A 19,042-nucleotide genomic window follows, 5' to 3' on the forward strand; every position below is an offset into this window, starting at 1 on the left:
GGGGCCTTAGACTCTGCAGAGTGCTGGGGTCTGGCCGGCACTGGCTGTGGCTTCCGGGGCGCGCTCTGACTGCACGGTGAGTGATGCACGCGCGCGTGGGTCGGTGGGTAGGTGCTTGTGAGGGGTCCACGGGTTGGCGCACCCCGACCCCGGCACGGCCACCAGGCAGGGGCGCTGGTGTCTAAGGCACCTGTGTACCGAGACCCGGCGTGCGCGGGTTCCCTGCTCCTGCCCTCCTGGTGCAGCGCAGGGTTTCAGGCCCTTGGCGGAGAGCGGGCTTTGCGTCTCATGCCTGCCTCTTCCAGGGCGGAGGCTAGATGAATTTGGCTAGCGGCTACACCTTGTGGCCACCGAGTCCCTCTGCCCAGCCAGTCTCCTTGAAGCCTTGGTCCTTGGGGGAAGAGCTCTCTGCCCTCCCAGTGGAAGGTAACAGCGGAGACCACAGCAGAAGGAACTTGTCTCACAATCCCATTAGAGCTCATGGCAATTGTTGCCATGTTCGGAAAGGGTTATGGAGTTGTTTATCTTTTCCCAGGTCAGTTGGGTGGCAGAGCTGGAATTGCAACCCAGGGCCTGCTGTGTCCTTCCAGGTCTCCTGCCCCTCCCGGCTCCGCCCCTGGCCCCTCAGCTTGCCCAGTGCCTCCCTCACTCTGTGTGGGACTCGGCCCACTCTTGAAAGATTCCAGCAGATCTCGGGGAATCCGGCCCAGTCCTGACTCCCCAGGGAGGGAGGCCTCCTCTCACACCAGGACTCCTGCCAGGACTGGCCAGCTGGTGCTTTCTCAGAACACCGCCAGGAGAATTTAAGCAACTGTCCTTCAAGTGGGAATGAAATAAGGTGAGGAGACACACAGGAAGGAAGCTTTATAGGGCCCCCCATGTCACTCTGCAGAATGTCTAGATACTGCTGCTGGGGCTGGAGGTGCTAGGGAGAGGGAAGGGGGAGGCACAGAAGGGGAAAGCGGACATGCGGGAGAAGAAAGAAAGCACGGCTGGAAGTAGCAGTCGGGGTTGTAGTTCTTGTCTCTGAGGGTGACCTCTGATCACACTTGTTGGAGTTGTGATTCTGTGTGACGCTGTCCACCTGGAACCCAGGAGTGGGGTCAGACCCCACATGAGACATCCTGTGGGTGGCCTTGAGGCTGAGGGCGGAATGGACGCCCAGGATGTCCCAGGGTTAGAACCAAGTGGGGCTGGACCCCTACTAGGAAACGTGAAGGAAAAACCTGGGCTGCAGAGCCCCTGTTCCATCAAAGGCCCACTGTGGACGGGGCAGTGCCAGGGCATCCCATGTCACCTGTCCGAGGCCCTGCTGCCCAGTGTGGACAGGGCAGTGCCAGGGCATCCTGTGTCACCTGTCCGAGGCCCTGCTGCCCAGTGTGGACAGGGCAGTGCCAGGGCGTCCCGTGTCACCTGTCCGAGGCCCTGCTGCCCAGTGTGGACAGGGCAGTGCCAGGGCGTCCCGTGTCACCTGTCCGAGGCCCTGCTGCCCAGTGTGGACAGGGCAGTGCCAGGGCGTCCCGTGTCACCTGTCCGAGGCCCTGCTGCCCAATGTGGACAGGGCAGTGCCAGAGCGTCCCGTGTCACCTGTCCGAAGTCCCTTCCACATCCCTGCCACCCCTCTCCTGGACTTTCACAAAGTCACACGGGGTTATGATCGTGGGACTGATGAATTTGGGGTGGGGCTGAGGTCGAGGCTGAGTGATCAGCCAATCACGGGGCACGTGGAGTAGAGTCTTTGGAAACTGCTCTCAAGTGAACTCAGATCAAGTAGGAAGTGGCTGCCCTTCCCGAAGCTGCTTCCGCATGTGTCTGTTAAAGGGGAACTTGTTGCTCCCGGCTCTCCTTTGCTGACTGCCTCGGGCTCTTCTCCTTAGAGGTGACCACTAATGCCCGGAAGCTTCCAACCCTTGGCTTTGGGAAACAGACAGCGTGTGGGTTGTACAGCCCCGTAGCAGTATTGCTAGGACAGCCCTGGCTCATGACCCAACTCGGGTTTGATCAAGGGCCAAGGACGGCACGGTAGAATGAGGTCCCTTGCTGAAGCCCAGCTCATGCCAGGACCTCTGCACCCTGTCTCTGCTTATGACATGTTCCTGCGGACATTATGGACCTAGGATCTGGGGGCCTGGGGATACAGGGATGACCCCCCACTCGCCAACCCCTGCCTTAATGAGCACATAGAGACCTCTTTTTTTTTTTTTTTCCAGGGGGATTTTGTTAAGGGTCAAACCCTCTGAGAGGTTTCATGTCCCGAGGCTTCTGAGACCCACAGTGGCTCCCAGGGAATGAGCTTCATGTGGCATCTAGGCCTGGGGCAGTTTGAAAGCCAGGCAGTCAGGGGTGCAGCTGGTATCCGGGACTCCCAAGAATTGGCCCTCTGCCATGCAATCCCGCTTCCAGGAATCCTGGCCAGGGGGCCATTCTGGGCACCTTTTTGGCGCCAAACCACCCTTGTTTTCCTTGGATCTCCTCTGCCGAAGGCAGGAGGTGAGGCTGGTATGAGGATGGGACAGTAAGAGGCTTGGTCACTAAGCCTCCTGGTTAAGAAGCCCAGGAGTCTGACCCATGCACTTGCTGTGAGGTGGTCAGGAAGCTTTGTGGGGACAGCTGGGCGTGGGGAGTCGAACTCTACAGAAGGATACAACAGGGCTGTGTCAGTGGGAACCCAGGATGGTGGCTCAGAAGAGGCTTAGGCAGGCGGGGTCAGCCAAGGGCAGGTGGGAGAAAGGAGGTAACAGGTGGTGTTGTGGCTGTCTCCCCTTTGCTCTCTGGGATGGGCTGAGGCCGGGATGGGGAGGGAGGGGGAGGTGTGGCTGGGCCACGGGGAGTGATGGTGATGGAGGATGCACTTTAAAGGTGGACAGCATTGGAGGCTGTGCAGGTTGGGACGAGGCAGGAACTGCAGCTGCTGAGTCGCCTTCTCCGGCCATTTGTGTTTGAACAACTGGCTTTGTGCACAAGACAGTGCCACTAAGCCCCGACGGCCATGTCCAGCCATGGAGGTGGCTGACTGTTTCCCGGGGTCCAGCCCCTGCTATTGGCTGGCTAACAGGTGCTGGGGACACTTGAGAAGGCTCATTGTTTGCAGGCCTGGCCACTGACCCCGGCCAGCATATGAGGCTGGAGATGCAAAGGGAGTAGAGAACTAGGCCTCGCAGGAATGCAGGATGGGATGTCCTGCACCTGCCGCCTTCTTCCTGCCGGTGCCAGCCTGGCTGGGAAACTCCCAGCTGCACCCCAGCGTCTGTCCTCCTGACTTTGGCTTCTCTAGCCATGTGCCATATCCCTGCAGGGACTTTGAACCTGGGAGCTGAGGGTGGGAAGACGCAGGATGTGGGCCCCTGAGCCCCAGCAGTGGTGAGCCCATAGGATGTCAGACAGCATTAGGTCTCTGACTTCCCGGACACACACAGAACAAACGAGGCTTGCAGGGGAGGGTCCCTCTGCCTGGGTTGGCCATCGGAGAGGCCTGGAAGGCAGGCAGCTTGTTAGCACCGTCTCCCATAAAAGGCTTTCCCATGCACACTGCGCAGCATCGTGAACATACCACTCAGTCATTCCTTCTTTTTTTTTCACAATTGAAAGGTAGCATGGGGCCCCCCCAGAGTGATCTGGGCAGTCACAGAGTCCTCTTTATGGCCGAGAGGGCGAGAGAGAGCAGGTGCGCCGTGCTGGCCTTTGTCCCTCAGTTGCCGGGTTAGGCTGTGCTGCCGGCTGTCGCTGTCCCTGCATGGCCATGGCTGGCAGAGCAGCCACTGAAGTGGAAAGCGAAGACAGCTTGTACACCGGGGCTTGGCGAGCCACCCTGGGATCCCTCCCGTGGGACACAGAACCTCTAGCCTGAGAAGCAAACAAACTCTGCTGAATTGCTGAGTGCCCTGGGGCCTAGGGCGGGGCAAGGCCTGGACAAAGAGAGAGGGAGGAGCCAGCAGGGGGATGGGGGACTTGGGCCTGTCCAGCTGCATCTGTCCCTCTGGCGCTGATCATAAGGATTATGCCTGGTGTAGGCAGACTCCATCACAGCCCTCTCTCCATCTTTGCTTCCACCCCGTCGGCCACTCCTGAATCAGTGTGACTGGGATTTAATTAGAAGATGCCATGAGTGTAGGAGGCAGCTGGTACCCACTCAAAAGTTGGCAAGAAGGGGCCCCAGCATGGTAGCATAGTGGCTAAAGTCCTTGCCTTGCACGCGCCGGGATTCCATGCGGGCACCTACTTCCCATCCAGCTCCCTGCTTGTGGCCTGGGAAAGCAGTTGAGGACGGCCCAAAGCCTTGGGACCCTGCACCCATGTGGGAGACCTGAAAGAAGCTCTTGGTCCTGGCCTCTGATTGGCACAGCTCTGGCTGTTGTGGACACTTGGGGAGTGATTCAGTGGACAGAAGATCTTCCTCTCTCTCTCCTCCTCTCTGTATATCTGACTTTCCAATACATATTTTTAAGAAATCTTAAAAAAAAAAAAAAGAAGTTGGGCAAGTGGCTGCCTTTTTGTTACTGGGATGGGGCGCTGTGCACAGTCACAGCAGTGACCTCAGATGGACCTGGGAGACCCCAAGCATTACCCTAGGAGCAGGGAACACACACACAGGACTGCCAGGCAGTGTTTGTGCTTGGAGCTGGTTCTGCAGCCATTCCGCCCTCCAGGCGGGGCGTGGGCTGCGGCCCATCAAGACCAGGCTCCTGGTTTCCTTTAAACTTCAGGACAGCTGCCTCTTTCTTTCTCGTTTCTTTTCTTTTCTTTTCTTTTCTTTTCTTTCTTTCTTTCTCTTTCTTTTTTCTTTCTCTTTCTTTTTCTTTCCTTCCTTTCTTCCTTCTTTTTCAGAGTATACATTTTCTAGGAACTGACACAATACTGTAACAAGTTAATCCTCTGCCTGCCAGCCCCAGCATTCCATAAAGGCTCAGGTTTGTGTTCCGGCTGCTCCCTTTCCCAGTTCAGCTACCTGCTAATGGTCTGGGAAAGGAGCAGAAGAGTCCTGGGGGCCCACACCCACGGCGAGGACCCAGAAGAAATGCCTCTTTCCTGGCTTCAGATCAATGCAGCTCTGGCCGTTTCAGTCATTTTGGAAGTGAACCAGTAGAAGGAAGATCTCTCTCTCCCTCTCTCTTTGTAACTTTGAATTTCTAAGTAAAATAAATAAATTCTAAAATTATATATGTATACATATATACATTATATGATCTATAATCATGTTTATATTGTGTAAACATAGTATATTTCTATAGTATTCATATAATACACAATGTATCATATATGTGTTATAATATATAATATATGGCTATATATGTATTATATATAATTTTATGTATATAATTATATATATATACACATTCTCCATTGATTCTTTTTTAAATCTCTCACGGATTCTAAATGTTTTTTTGCACCAAAATAAATGTGTCTTTTAATTCTGCTTTCCATGAGCTTTTGGAAGTACCCTCCCGTGCACACCTGGACAAGAGCTGATTGCTGGGGGAAGGTGGTGGGACGTTGTTTGTTGTTTGAATCACTTAGGGAGCAGCCATGTGCGGGCCACCTGCCGTGTGCTAGCTCGGGCTCAGTGACAAAGCAGGAAAGCCAGCTTGCTGACCGCATGCTGCTCCTGCATCCCAGAGTCCCCGTGGGGGCCACAGCAGAGAGCCAGCAGGCCTTACCGGTAGGAGCATCGCTAGAGCGGAAAGCTGAGTGCAGCACTTGCCCACGTTCAAGGCCAGGGGACAGCAAGGGGCCGTCCAGCAGCCCTGAGCTGCTCCACCAGGCTGGCTTACAGGGCAGCAAGCAAGTGTGGGTTAGAAAGCAGATACAGGAAAGGAGGGGTAAGAACAAGACAAACGCAAGCCTCCTGTTGCTTCTGTCCTGCAGCGATCCCACTGCAAGCAAGGCAGCAGGGGACCCATGGGGTCGGCCCTAGAGACCCAGGCTGCGGTGGCTCCTGCCTCACCACTATTTAAAGGAACTACCCAGTGGCCGCCCCTCTTTCCAGGGGTGCTGAGGCACTGCGGAACTGAAACCCTGCATGCTGCAGGAGGGCCCCTGCTCCTGGGCTCTGTGACCCTGTGTTCCTGTGTCCCTATGCAAGAGATCTGGCCTGCCTCTCCTCAGTGCAAGGCAGCAGGAGTTACTTAGAAGCTGCTCCTGAGGCCCAGGAAGCCCGCTTCCCACTGCATCAGTCTCCAACATATTTCTTCCCTGATGCCAGCACAGGTGCAGGGGTCAAGGATGGACACAGAGCACTGAACAGGTGCCCGAGGGCACGGGGTGCCCTGCCCCGAGGGGCTCTGGGTCTGAGTCTGGCCCAAGGCCCTCAGGAACATGTGTATGCACACAGGGAGGGCAGAGGTGAGAAGGCTGGTTGGGTGTGAAGAGAAAAGGGTGGGAGTATGGCTTGGGAATGTGCTGACCTCATGATGAGAAGGGCATGTGTGCTCCCTGCTTTATAATGTCTCCCAGCCTGGGACCCTAAACTGCAAGTGGACGGTAGGAAGCAAGGGCCAGTCCTGAACAATGAGAGAGAGAGAGAGAGAGAGAGAGAGAGAAAGCAGGCTTTGCCACCTAAGGTGGAAGGGTCCTTGAGAAGACCAAGTCCTTCCCCACATCACACAGTTTTACCACCTGTTCCCTGCTGCGTGGGATCCGAGTCATGCTCCTGTGCACTGTGTCCATGCTGTGTGCATGACCCGTCCATCAGCCACTCAGAGGCCATCTCGCATCAGCACCAACCATCTGCCAGCTTGCCGGTGCCTATGTTCACGTGGTCCTGAATCATTTAACCACGTCCCTGAAGTGCAAGGATGCTGATGCTGGCAGTTCCTAGGCCAGAAGAAGCCCTTATGTGCTTCTGCAATGGCAAATCCTCACCTCGGTAAGACAATAAAATCAGACCCTGAGGTTACCAAGCTCTCTGATAAGAACAAATCTTCCATCTTGAAACTCTGAAGAAGGGGGGGAAAAAAGCACTACTTTTGATGTTGCACCTCAGACTGTGAAATTATGGCCTCGGGGTGAGAGAATTACTTGGGCAAGATTGAGAGGGTGCTAACTACTAGCTTGGTACCAAGCACTGGGGGTTTCTGTACTATAGATCTACTTTGTAGCAGATGCTATAAGGATGGGGGATGAAGGACAGCAGCAGTGACAGGGACCTGGTGTGGAAGGTGCCAGCAAGGCAGGGAATGCTGGAGGCAGGTGGCTGAGGGAGCCCCTCCAAGCTGTCAGGCCTGGATGCAAAGACAGAGACAGGACAGGGCAGGTGTGAATCCACTGAGGTGAGGAAAGGAAGGCTTGGGGGCGGGGTTAAGTCATCACCCAAGGCTCTTGTGGAGAAGGGATGTGAGCGCAGGATCAGGAGTTGGGGAGCTTGTGCTGTGTTCCACTCTACCCATGTGCCTGTGCGTTCGTCCACACATCAGCAAGGTGGTCCAGCTCCTGCTCCAAGGCTTGGGGTGCCAGATGCTGCTCTTCTCAGCTCACCTGTCGACACATCTTCTCAACAGGTAACCTGTGGGTCGGCAAACAAGAGGAGGGGAAGATGAAGGAAGACTGTCCGTCCAGCTCCCACGTGCCCATCAGCGACAGCAAGTCCATTCTGAAGTAAGCCCGGGTGTGCACTGCTGCCACCCCCTGCTAGTGGACAGCCTGTGGGTGTCCTCCAGCTGACCGTGAGCCCTGGGTGCTTCATTTGGGAGCCCCAGTGTGCAGGGGTCAAGGTGCTGTCAGAGTTTGGCTCCCACCTCTCCCCTTGCCAGGGATGAGAGCCACAGAAGCAGGAAGACACCCCAGGATTCTGCATAAATGGCATCTAATTCATCAGCAAGCTAGAGCAGCAGTCACACTCTTGTTGTGTAGACCAGATCAGGAAAAAGGAATGCTTTGGAACTGGGGATGAGAAAAGTGGATTTTAGATGACATGACTTCATCTAACAATTATATGGGACTTTTTCTCATTTTCTTTTTCACATTCATTTCTGAGTTAAAGAAGAGTAGGACTTGTGATTCATCTTGCTTTGGGGATCCTAAGTGCAAGATTTTCTGGGTTTGCAAAGCTTTCAACCTGAAGGCACTCACCACTCGTCAGTAGCTAAGGGACCGCCCCCCCCGCCAGCATCCAGAGAGAGCAGCTCAACCTAGCCTTAGGACACAGGGCTGCCATCAGCTCCCTCCCCTCGATCTTAGGAGTCAGAATAATGGAACAATATTGAATATGATTTTGAATATGATATGATTATGGGCCCAGTGCGATAATTCAGTAGCTAAATTTTCACCTTGCAAAGCAGCAGGATCCCAAATGGGTATCAGTTTGTATTCCGGCTGCTCCACTTCTCATCCAGCTCCCTGCCTATGGCCTGGAAAAGCGACTGAAAATGGAAAACCTGGAAGAAGCTCCTGGCTCCTGGCTTCAGATCGGCTCAGCTCTGGCTTTTATGGCCGTTTGTGGAGTGAACCAGTGGATGGAAGATCTGTCTGTCTGTCTCTCTTTCTCTCAGCAAGTCTGATCTGTCTTTCCAATAAAACTAAATAAATCTTTTTTTTTAAAAAAAAGTAAAGATCATGGAAAATGCAAATGAAGCTGATTTTGGTGCCCAACATTTTGATAATCATAAAAGGAGACTCATGGGAAAAGCATATCATGATAAAACTATAAATAGGTTTCAGGATTTCTTTGGCACCGAGCGAATCTTCTCATTTCATCCCGTCTTCCTGCGAACTTTTGGAAGCTCTTCTCTACATTTCCTAAAAACTTAAAAAAAGACATTTTACTGATTTATTTGTTTGAAAAGCAGAACGAGAGAGAGAGAGAGAGAGAGAAAGAATCTTCTATGCAGTGGTTCTTACCCCCTCAACAGGTGGAACTGCGCCAGGCCAAAGCTTGGGACCTGGATGGAGCGCCATCAGATCTCCCATCCGGATGGCAGGAACCCGGGACTTGAGCCATCACCCACTGGCTCCCAGGTGCACACCAGTAAGAACCTGGAAGGGCAGGGGGAGGACCTGGCACCTGAACCTAGCACTCTGAAATGGGATGTGCACCTCTTGGGCAGTGGCTTCACCTGCGTGCCACAATGCCCATCTGATATCCTGACAGTCTTGGGTTTAGTGCCTGTGTCTTTTTTTTTTTTTAAGGCTTATTTATTTTTATTACAAAGTCAGATATACAGAGAGGAGAGACAAAGAGGAAGATCTTCTGTCTGATGATTCATTCCCCAAGTGAGCACAACGGCCGGTGCTATGCCGATCTGAAGCCAGGAGCCAGGAACTTCCTCCAGGTCACCCACATGGGTGCAGGGTGCCAAGGTCTCAACTGTCCTTTACTGCTTTCCCAGGCCATAGGCAGGGCACTGGATGGGAAGCAGGGCTGCCGGGATTAGAACTGACGCCCATATGGCACATTCAAGGCAAGAAGTAGGCCACAGCACCGGGCCCCACCTGTGTCTTTATAAGCACAGTGACCATGCCACATGACTTCCGACATGGATGCTGCTGTGGAGTTATCCATCACTTTCTCTGTCCTCCTGACCCGCCATGACATATCCCGGCCGCACACCTGGGCTGCAGAGCAGCTTCTGCTGGCCGTGCTGTGTGGTCCTTGCCTGCAGGTAAAGGAAGGCTCTGCCTTGGGAAGGGGCTGGAACCACAGATTCTTTGAGAAGCCACAAGGCCTCTGTGACTGTCGCTGGGGAGACCTGGCTCATGGATGCTGCGGTTGATAAACTGTGTGTAACACAAGAGTGTGTGGGGTTTCTACTCAGGCTGTGTGGACCAGGGGACACTGCAGGAAGCCTGGTCGAGCCTGTGATGCAAATCCCACCTGTTTCAGCTTTCCTCTGAACGGGGCTGTTAGAAGGCTCAACCTGACCTGTGTGGTCACACTGCTGGCTGCACCTACGTGTGCAGAGCCAGGCTGTGCTCGGGAGCTGGTTGTCCCCTCACCGCCAGCCCCCCGACAGGGGGCCTCAAGGGCCTGTCTGTTCCTCTCTGGGCAGTCACCTCCACTTCCCATTTTGAAGGAAGGTCAGGATGGAGAAGAGGAGGCAAGCAGCTCCCAACAGCGTGAGTCCCCAGAGCGGCCACACCAGGCCACTGTAAGAAGCAACTAGGGGGACAAGCCAGATCCTTCAGCATCCGTGAGCCAAGCCCCGGGGACTTCCACGGGGGGAAATGACTCAGAGGTGGATTCGGGGGTGTCGTTGTAACCAAGTATGCACACCGAAGTGTGTACCCTTCTCAGCCCCAGGAGGAGGACCCGCCCCACGAAATTTTATTGGGGGAGGGAGAAGGGGAGTGCTTGGCAATGTGCCGTTTTACAGATGCAAACACCAAGAGCGGAGGACTCCACTCTTAGCCGAGGTCCCCGTGCATCTCACAAGCACGCACCTGTTTTTCACCATTGCAGGTCGGAGCTCCTGGGGCTGCTGAAAACCTACAACTGCTACCATGAGGGCAGAAGCTTCCAGCTGCGGCACCGAGAGGTGAGCCCATGGCTCCTCCTGCCTGGCCTGAGCCACTGTGTGCCCTGGTGGGGTGCCACCTGCCGGTCCTGGCCTGGCTATTTTCGGGGATAACTGGGTAGCCCGACCCTCTGACCTTTACAGGGCTATGATGTGGATAGGTTACAGGATTACCAACATTTCTGCCACCCCCAGGGCACGGGACAGGATGGGAGCATCCCTGTGAAGTGTAGAGCAGGTAAAACTCACCTGTGGACTTTCTCCCTACACCGAGGACCTTCTTCCAGGGGCATCCCCAAGCCTGAGGTCTCTGGCTGCCCCTCACGCCACCACATGGTGGGGACCAGGAGGACTCAGTCCCTCCTGGGCAGGGCTGTGTGCCCCTGTCTGGGTCAAAGCTGATGTACTTTTCATGGTCTAGTTATGAGTCCCTGGGTGGAGAGGTTTTTTTTCCCGGGGGTTTCCGCAGCTGAGATGGAGTCAGTTCCTGGATGTGCTCCACCCATCGGGTTTGGACTGCAAGTTCCCCTGGTGGAGTTTAACCTGAGAGTGGGAAACTGCCAGGTACTTAGGTAGCTCCGAGCAGCTGGGGATTGCCAGTTGGTGGCGGGGTGAGGCCTGGCTAGAACCTTCCTGCCGGGGTAGTCTGTGTCAGCCGCCCTTCGGCACTGCTCAGGAGCTCTGCCCTGCCCTCTGCCAACACAAAATCCGAGGTCCCATGCCAGTCCCGAAGGCTCTTCCCTCCTCCCCTCTGCTGCATCCTGCTTCCTTCTCTGCCCCTTGCCTCTCCCTACCTGCCCCAGGCCACCTTGCTGCCTCTGGTGCAAATCTGAGCACTCAGGAATCCTCCCCTCTGCGGTTATCCAAATAGCAACCCACTTTCACACCAGGGGGGTTCAGCTCTGCCGTCCCTTTTCCTACCTGAGCAGTGAGCACCTCACAGCCAAGGCTGAACCCCAGGCAGCCAGGTCTGGGTCCTCCAGGCCAGGCAATGTGGCACCTATGCATGGTTGCTGGGTGGTATGCAGCAGGTGTAGGCTGGGCCCTATGTCCTGAACTCAGCATGCTGTTGACACCAGATGAGGGGGTGATGGATGACAAGCAGGTTCACAGAGATCTTTGATCTCTTGTTGAGAAAGAGAGAGAGAGAGAGAGAGACTCCCATTTGCAGATTCACTTCCCAAGCTCCTTCGATGGTCCCTGCCTGACCTGGGACCTGAAGCTGGGGGTCTGGAACTTAGCCCAGGTCTGCCACATGGGGGTGCCTCCCAGGGTCTGCATGAACAGGAAGCAGAGGTCAGGAGCCAGAGCCAAGCACTGGTGCCATGTGGGAGGTGGGCATCTTAACTGCTGGGCTCTGCAGAGACGCTTTGGTCTGTGACTGGAGGACCCTCTGACTGAGCTGCTGGCCTTCAACTCGGAGCCACTCAGAGATGGAGCTTTTCATTTTATTTTGTTTGCTCCTCACATTCATGCGTGTTTGTGGAGTGCCCTTGCATGACTGAGGAAGCCCTTCACAGTTTGCAGGAAGGGCCTGGAGACAGAAGGTCAAACAGCGAGAAATATGGGCGTTAGGGCTTCCCCCAAGGTAATCCCGTGTGTGTGCGTGGGTGGGTGGGGGGAGCAGGGCTGGGAAGCCCCAAGCTCTCACCCCGCCCTGCTTCTGTGTGTGCTGGGTAATCCTCATGTAAAGGAAGAGGTGCTCCAGGGAGCCCACGGTGCTGGGAAGCCCACCCAGGCAGTGGGGTTTTGCATGAGGGGTTGACCTGGTCTCCATGGAGACAGAAGGTATCTATGTCAGCCTAGAGGGTGCCAGCAGAGGAAGTGCATCCCGCACAGTAACAGAAACCACAAAGGCGAGGCTGAGGACTGGGGACAGCGGGATCCTGGGGCGCACTACTGGTCTCCAACACCCCAAACCTGTGGCCTCTTGGCACGTGCCACGGGCTGGGCAGACAGGAGAAAGTAGCAATCCCCCCAGGAGCCTCCAACGCACCACGTCGCCCCTCCTTTATTTATTTACTGCAGTGCAAGAGTTTTGCCAATAGGAATGCCCTTTTCCAAGGCAGACCGAGTCTCCCAGCACTGAATTCCAAAGTTGTGACAGTGGTCTGGATAACAGCAGGCTCTGGAGGTCTGTCAGGGATCAGGTTCCAGGGACAGCCTGGGTCCCCAAGGTAGGGACCCTCACGCCCTCCCCGCTCCTCCCCAACCACACATACAGTAGCCTAGACCAGATCCTAGAGCTCCCCCAGCTTAGGCACCTGCTCCTGGGCTGTCTCCCTCTTCCCAGAGGCTCCGGGCATTGCGTGGAGAACCTTTTCCCAGCTCTCTGAGGGCTGGGGACGGGAGGGGGTGAGTCCCCTGCGGAGGCCGAGGCCAAGTGCCCCGAGTGCGCTCAAGCAAGCCAGGAAGCAAGGAAGCAAGCAAGCAGGCACCGAGGCAGGCACGGCCCGTGATGTGCTCCGGCTCCGCTCTCGGTGCGCGCGCTCCCCCTGGTGGCTGCCCATCTGTCCAGCCAGCCCCGCTAAGCACCTTTGAGAACTGGACGTCTCGAGCGTGACCTGGCCCAACATCTCGAACTCTCCCATGAATGTAGAGAGCCAGGATTCTTCCAGGAAATGGAGGCTCCTTCCTCTCGTCTAAGACCTGGAGTGAGTGGTCACGCTCATTCCATTCAGTTGCAAGAGATTTATTAAAGTGCTTCTGGGGCCACGCCTATGGGAGGGGCCTGGTGTGGAAAGCCCCAACCCTTCTCCGGTAACCCTGTGGTGGCCGGCTGAACTCTCCAGGACGACTCAGTGTGCAGGAAGAGGAAGTCCACTTTGGGGTTGGGCGCCTTGGAGCGCAGCCAGAAGCTTCTGCCCCCTGCCCTTTCGTCCACTGGGATGAAAGAGGCCATTAACTTTTTCACGTGAAGGGGGCGTTAGCAGAGGACCCCAGAACCCAGGGATGGTCTCCCCGTCTTGTCTGGGTGCCTCTTCCCCCAGAGTGAGGGTGGAAGGGGGTTCAGTAATGTCACCCTCCTTGTCAGCCAGTTCCCCTGTGGCCCACATTTCGTTCCGTGTCGCACAGGGCGTTAGGGCTGCGCATGTCCAGCAGCTCAGCCCTGCCCAGTCTTCCAGACAGCTGCCCACTGTCCATCTGTCAGAACAAGTTGGGGACCCGTAGGTTCTAAACCCGCAGAAGGCACAGCAGCCTGCAGCAGGAACAGATCCTAGGACCCTCGCTCAGTGTATCCAGAAACACTGGCGTCTGGGTCCCTGTTAGCCCCTCGCTTGTCTGAAACTTTCATTAAAGTGGGTTTTGCACTTAGCAGTTGCAGAAGATAATTAGCACATCCCGAGCAACGGATTAAAAATAGCCTTCCTCCCCACGCCCCTACACAGAGAGAGAAGAGAGAGAGGAAGTGGTAGAGTTTTTTGCAGAGCCAGGAGGTAGCCGGCCAGCCATGCCCCCGCCCCTCCCCTCTCTGCCGCTCCATCCTGAGCCACCAGCCCTCACCCTGCCCACGCAGAGAGGGGTCCTCAGATTGGATTCTTTTGAGTTGACTGAGTCCACATGTGCTTCTCTGAGCATGAAGCCCCTCTCCCTTCCCCATCCTTGTTTGCCAGGGGGCCTGAGGTTCTCCAGGACCAAGTTGCAAGGCTGTCCCAGCTGGCCTGGGTCTTCAGGCAACTGGCCAGTGCTCTGAGCAATGAGCCCCTACCCCACAACCTCCATCCTGGGTCGGGTTAGGGCGCCAGGCATTCTACACTCTGTGGGTTGAGCATGACGCAGTGGGTGGGAGGGGGGCTCCCCCAGGACAGGACCACAACAGGACTACTGGGTTGAAGCTTTGGGAGCACAGGGGAGCCTTTGCTGAGACCCTGTCTTCTCTCTGGAGCCTTAAGGAACAGGGGCTTGGGAGTGGAGGCCAAAAGCCACCATGGGGGCGGGCGCCTGAGACCCTCCCCACACCCAGGACCTGAGCAGCCTGGGAGGTAGGTCCCTGCACCTGTGTCCCCCCCGCACCCCCCCACCTGACAAGTGAGGAGCAGAGACAGGAAGAACCTTGTTTGAGAGCTCCTGGTGGTGAGTGGGGTGTCGTTTCCCCCTGCTGGGAGTGGGGTCTTACTGAAGGCTGTCACTCAGCCCCTGCTGGAAAGCCCCTCCCCCTCCAGAGACCTCCCCTTGGGCACCGTGTCCCCCATGGAGACACAAATCCAGCAGGTTTGGTTCAGGTGCCTTTATTGGGGAGGGGGTCAGAGTTCATGAATCACGGGCAGGTGCAGGCAGAGAGTCCTTAGGATGCGGCTGGGGCGGGGTCTGCAGGAGGAGGCTTCCGGCCGGCTGTGCTGTCCAGCCATCGGGTTTCTGAGGTCGGTGCTCTGGGGCCCGTCCAGTGCTGGCCTCACTAGAGGCCACATTCTGACTTCACATGGCTTCCCTCTGCGGATGCCCCCAGCCTTGTCACTGCGCAGATCCCAGAGTCCAGCACCTGGGCCAGTCCTCCTGGCTGGACCCCTCTCGCTTGACTGCTTTTCCTGGGACTGCCCAAAGAGCCAGGCCAGGGGATCTGCGGGTCCTGCTGTGGGCGTTGCGGGATGCTGGTCATCTTCCTGTAGGGAGACATCAGGGCAGGTCTCCTCTGAGGCCTGAGCTGGCCGGCCACGTCGGCTGAGTCGTCCTTGGGCTGTGGCCTTGTCCAGGACACACGTGGGCTGTGCCAGCTGACAGATGGACCTTACATAGTCATCCAGGCTGGGGGAGGCTGGAGGCTCCTGCCCAGCACCTCCAGGCAGCAACTCCTCAGAGCTCTCCCGAATGGTGGGCAGCTGGGCCACGGAAAGCAAAAGCCGGGACCTCATCACGCCAGCAGCGGGGGGAGCAGCACAGTACCTGTGAACAGAAAGGACAGGAGGTGGGTGAGGGCCAGCAGTGTCCCCGAGGCTGTGTCCCCTCCCACCACTAGGAGGCAGGTGTCTGAGAGCTGCCAGATGCCCGCCCTGAGCCATTTCTTCTGCTCTTGTGAAAAGCCACGCGTTTAAGGCTTACCATCGCTGCAGTGCAAGAGCAGGCACAAGTGGCAGACAACCCCCACTCCCTCCACACACAGCCGTAGCCTAGCAAAGGTGAGGGCAGCGGAGCCCCAGGTTTAAAACTGGGTTCTGCTTCTCCCAGACCTTGGAACCTTGGTGGGGTTTCCATCCTGCACCTCCACTTTCCCATGTACGGATTCCTAGCCCCTGTGGCAGGGCAGCTGTGAGAAACACAAGGATACCCCCTTTGGCACACCCTTTTAGGAAGTTACAGGGAGCCGAAGAAACCCCAGGTGCCTGATGGATAAGGCACTGGCTTCCAGGGGAGCTGTTGGGTCTCTGGCCGGCAGCAAGGACGCAGTGCAGGTTCAGGCTGGGGCTCACCCGCCAAGCTTAGTTCCTATGGTTGGCTGCAACCAGAGGCGGTTGCTGTGCCTTACCTGTAGCTGAGAGGGTGTAGGGAAGCTGTGTCAACCGACAGGCCTTGTCCAGTGAGTCAAAGAAGGGCGGCAGGGACTGTCGTTGTACCCAGGCTGGTGGACACTCGGCTCCTTCTGCAGCAGGAAGCTCCTCCCTGGGCTGTCTGCAAGCTTTGCAGCCTGTCAGCTGCTTTTATACCTTTTCCCCTGGCCAGCGAGAGCCAAAAATAGCCATGCTCAGGAAGGCTCCCTTAGGAAAACAGCTTGGCGGGCGGGGTCAGCTGGCAGCCAGGAGCGTGTGTGTGTGTGTGTGTGTGTGTGTGTGTGTACGTGCGCACACCCGCCTATGGGAGGCTCCCGCTGTTTACACTGCAGGCTGGGGGTGGGGAGCCACTCTTCCAGGCCACCTCTGGCCCCTGGAACAGGCCTGTGCTGGATGCTCTCCTTGCTGTGTGTCCCACCAGCACCCCTGGATCCCAGGCAGGACACATTCCAGCCATGTGAGGACCCCACAGAGCCCTGGGCCTGTGTCTGTGAGGCTGATGCCTGGGACCTTGGCCGGATGTCAGCCACAGCAGACCCCCAGCCCGAGGCCTACTGTGAGGCAAGGCATGTCCACCTGGGCCTGGGGCCAGGCAGCCCAGGTGGCTTGATGCTGAAGCCTGGGTCTGTTTTCACAGGCCTGAGCAGGTGCAGGGTGCCACTGTGGGTCACCACCTGCTCTTGGCACAGGAGACGCAGCGGTGAGCAGGTACAGAGCAGTTACTCCCAAGGCTGCTTGGAGGGGCACGGGGACCCCAGCATGGACCCTGGGTTCCATCCAGGAGGTAATGGAGGACACGGAGGGCAGTGATTAAACAAAGGTGCTCTATGGTCTCATCAGCTCCAGTAGCTGGACTTGCTTGCTTCCCGCCCCGATGCTGTCAGGAGCACCTGCCAGGCCATCCCTCTGCCTTTAACTGTCAACCAATGCCCAGTGTACAAGCGCCTTGTCCAAGAAGCTTCCTTGTGTTTCCAAACGCCCCATGGCCAGGGTCATGTCAGCTTCACCTCCTGCTGCTCAGGGTTCAAGACTTCGGGTCTGTGTGGAGGAGCCAACCCTCTAGGGGGGTGGAGGGGGAGGATGTTGTCTCTCACCATCTCACCAGGAGCACCTGAGACCAAGACAACAGACATGAATGCCACCTTGGGTTTTCTCATGAGCCCCACGTGGCTGATGGCCTTTCCTTTGGCGGGACAGCTGGTTGCATGCCTGTGCCTATGTCATGGAAATAGATTTTAACTGTGTGTATTTTTGATAACCTGGGGGCTGACTACTTTCTCCATGGATGGTGGGGTGTTTGAGACTGACTGTGAGGTCCATGCTGGGCAGGGCATCTCTGTGAGTGCTGCCAGGGTAGCAAGAAGAGCCCATGGCCTCCTGCCATCACTGGGCTTCTAAGGCCGATAAAAGGAAGAGGGATTTGTGAATCTAAAATGTTGGTCAAGAATGCTGCATTATTCCCCTCAAATGAGGACTCTGACACAGTCAGGCTCAGAGACGTGGGGAGTAGAGCAGAGCGGAGGAGGGGAGAGGGAGATGGTTTGTGGTTTGACAGGTGCAAAGGTTCCGGTGTACCAGGTGAGTGGTCCTGAAGAGGCACAGGACAGGACAGCGCCCCCAGTGGACCGTGCTGGGTTGTGCACCACAAGCTGGTTAGAAAGTGGTTCTCTCTCTTAAGATTTATTTTACTTGAGAATTCAGTTAGAAGAGAGAGAGAGAGAGAGAGAGAGAGAGAGAGAGAGGTGCCATCCACTGGTTCACTCCCCAAATGGCTGCATCAGTCAGAGCTGAGTAGATCTAAAGGCAGGAGCCGATTTTTTCCACATCTCCCACATGGATGCAGAGGCCCAAGGGCTTGGACCATTCTCTGCTACTTTCCCAGACTACAGGCAGGGACTCGGATTGGAAGTGCAGCACCTGGGGCACAAACCAGCATCCATGTGGAATGCCACTGTCACAGGCTGGTGTGCCAAGACACTAGGCCCCATGATGACTGCTCTTACGCAGCAATAAACGTATGCTAAGTTGTTGGCTGTGACACCAGTGGAACAATGCTATTGAATGACTCAAAGACAAATATCAGGTTCATTCTCCGTGTGTGTAGCTGAGGAGAGGGCCGACCAAGTGCCCCGAGGGTGCAGCTGGACACCTCCGGGAGAGGTAGGGCTGGGCACAGACAGCCTGGCAGGGTCTACTAGGAGGTGTGGACCCCCCCCCCCCTCCACCATAGAATCATGCCCACTGAGTATTCTGCAGAGGCCCATCCCTGAGAGGCTGGGTGGCCTGCAGACATGAGAATACCACCTTGGTTGCTTGGGGATGCCAAGTGGAGGCTGTTGTAGAAACTCTGGTAGTGAGATGTGAGGCTGGGCTGGTGAGAAATAAAAGGCCTGCTGCTGGGACATCAAAGGGCAGGCTCAGCCCAAGGAGGGTGGGGGCTGCAGCTGCCAGCACGGAGGAGACTGAGGGCCGGCTGGGGGAGTGGCAGCCTCTGTCCTGGTGAGCACGGGGCCCACCCTCCCCTGTCCAGGTACAGGGCGTCCTGAGCGTGTCCTGGGTGGACAAAGAGTGCTCCCCTCACACGTGCTTCCTCACGAGGTGTGGACGTGCCTGTCGGTCAGTAGTGGGTTCCTGTGGAACACCTGACTCAGCCGCTGCATCCCAGCTGGGCTTCCAGCCAGCAGCGGGCCAAGGCCGGAAGCACGCCTCGGACTTCCTCCCGCGTGGCCTGGCCTCACGCCTGCAGCACGGAGAGTCTGTCCTCGCTTCCGGCAGGCTGAGGGTCCCTGTGTCTGCAGGAGCCCTGAGGGTGGTTCCCGGCAGGCCGGGAGGCTGACCCGTGTGACTCTCACAGGAAGACGGGGCGCTGATCATCGAGGGGCTCCTCAACATCGCCTGGGGCCTCCGGCGGCCCATCCGACTGCAAATGCAAGACGACCGGGAGCGAGTGCACCTGCCCTCTGCTGCATGGGTGCCGGGACAGCCCAGCAGCGTTCCGTGAGTGCCCGCTGCACAGAGCCTTCCCGATGCCTGTTCACCCTCAGCTCTGCCATTTCTACGTATTAGGGGTAGGGTGTTCTGACCCCTGGGGTGGAGGTTCTGATCTCATCCGGG

General features: G+C 56.6%; 2 protein-coding genes across 3 annotated transcripts in view; one reads left to right on the plus strand and one right to left on the minus strand.

Annotated features, from left to right (window-relative positions):
• Positions 1–19,042, plus strand: part of RASSF4 (Ras association domain family member 4) — a 30,816-nt gene continuing 11,774 nt past the window's right edge. The window contains exons 1-4 of one of the 2 annotated variants that reach the window (XM_040970377.1): positions 1–76; positions 7,494–7,590; positions 10,391–10,466; positions 18,783–18,925. In XM_040970377.1, coding sequence (XP_040826311.1) covers positions 7,529–7,590; positions 10,391–10,466; positions 18,783–18,925 — 281 coding nt within the window. In that variant the 5' untranslated portion in view covers positions 1–76; positions 7,494–7,528. Of the gene's footprint in view, positions 77–411; positions 839–7,493; positions 7,591–10,390; positions 10,467–18,782; positions 18,926–19,042 lie in introns of those variants that run through there. The other variant, XM_040970376.1, reaches the window with a different exon arrangement.
• DEPP1 (DEPP1 autophagy regulator) lies at positions 14,690–15,295 on the minus strand. The gene has a single exon (XM_040970378.1). It carries the CDS (start codon positions 15,293–15,295, stop codon positions 14,690–14,692), a length of 606 nt encoding a protein of 201 aa, XP_040826312.1.

This window comes from Ochotona curzoniae, unplaced genomic scaffold (genome assembly GCF_017591425.1).
Source record: "Ochotona curzoniae isolate NIBS_2020 unplaced genomic scaffold, NIBS_Ocur_1.0 scaffold_4763, whole genome shotgun sequence".
In the NCBI taxonomy this organism is placed as follows: domain Eukaryota; kingdom Metazoa; phylum Chordata; class Mammalia; order Lagomorpha; family Ochotonidae; genus Ochotona; species Ochotona curzoniae.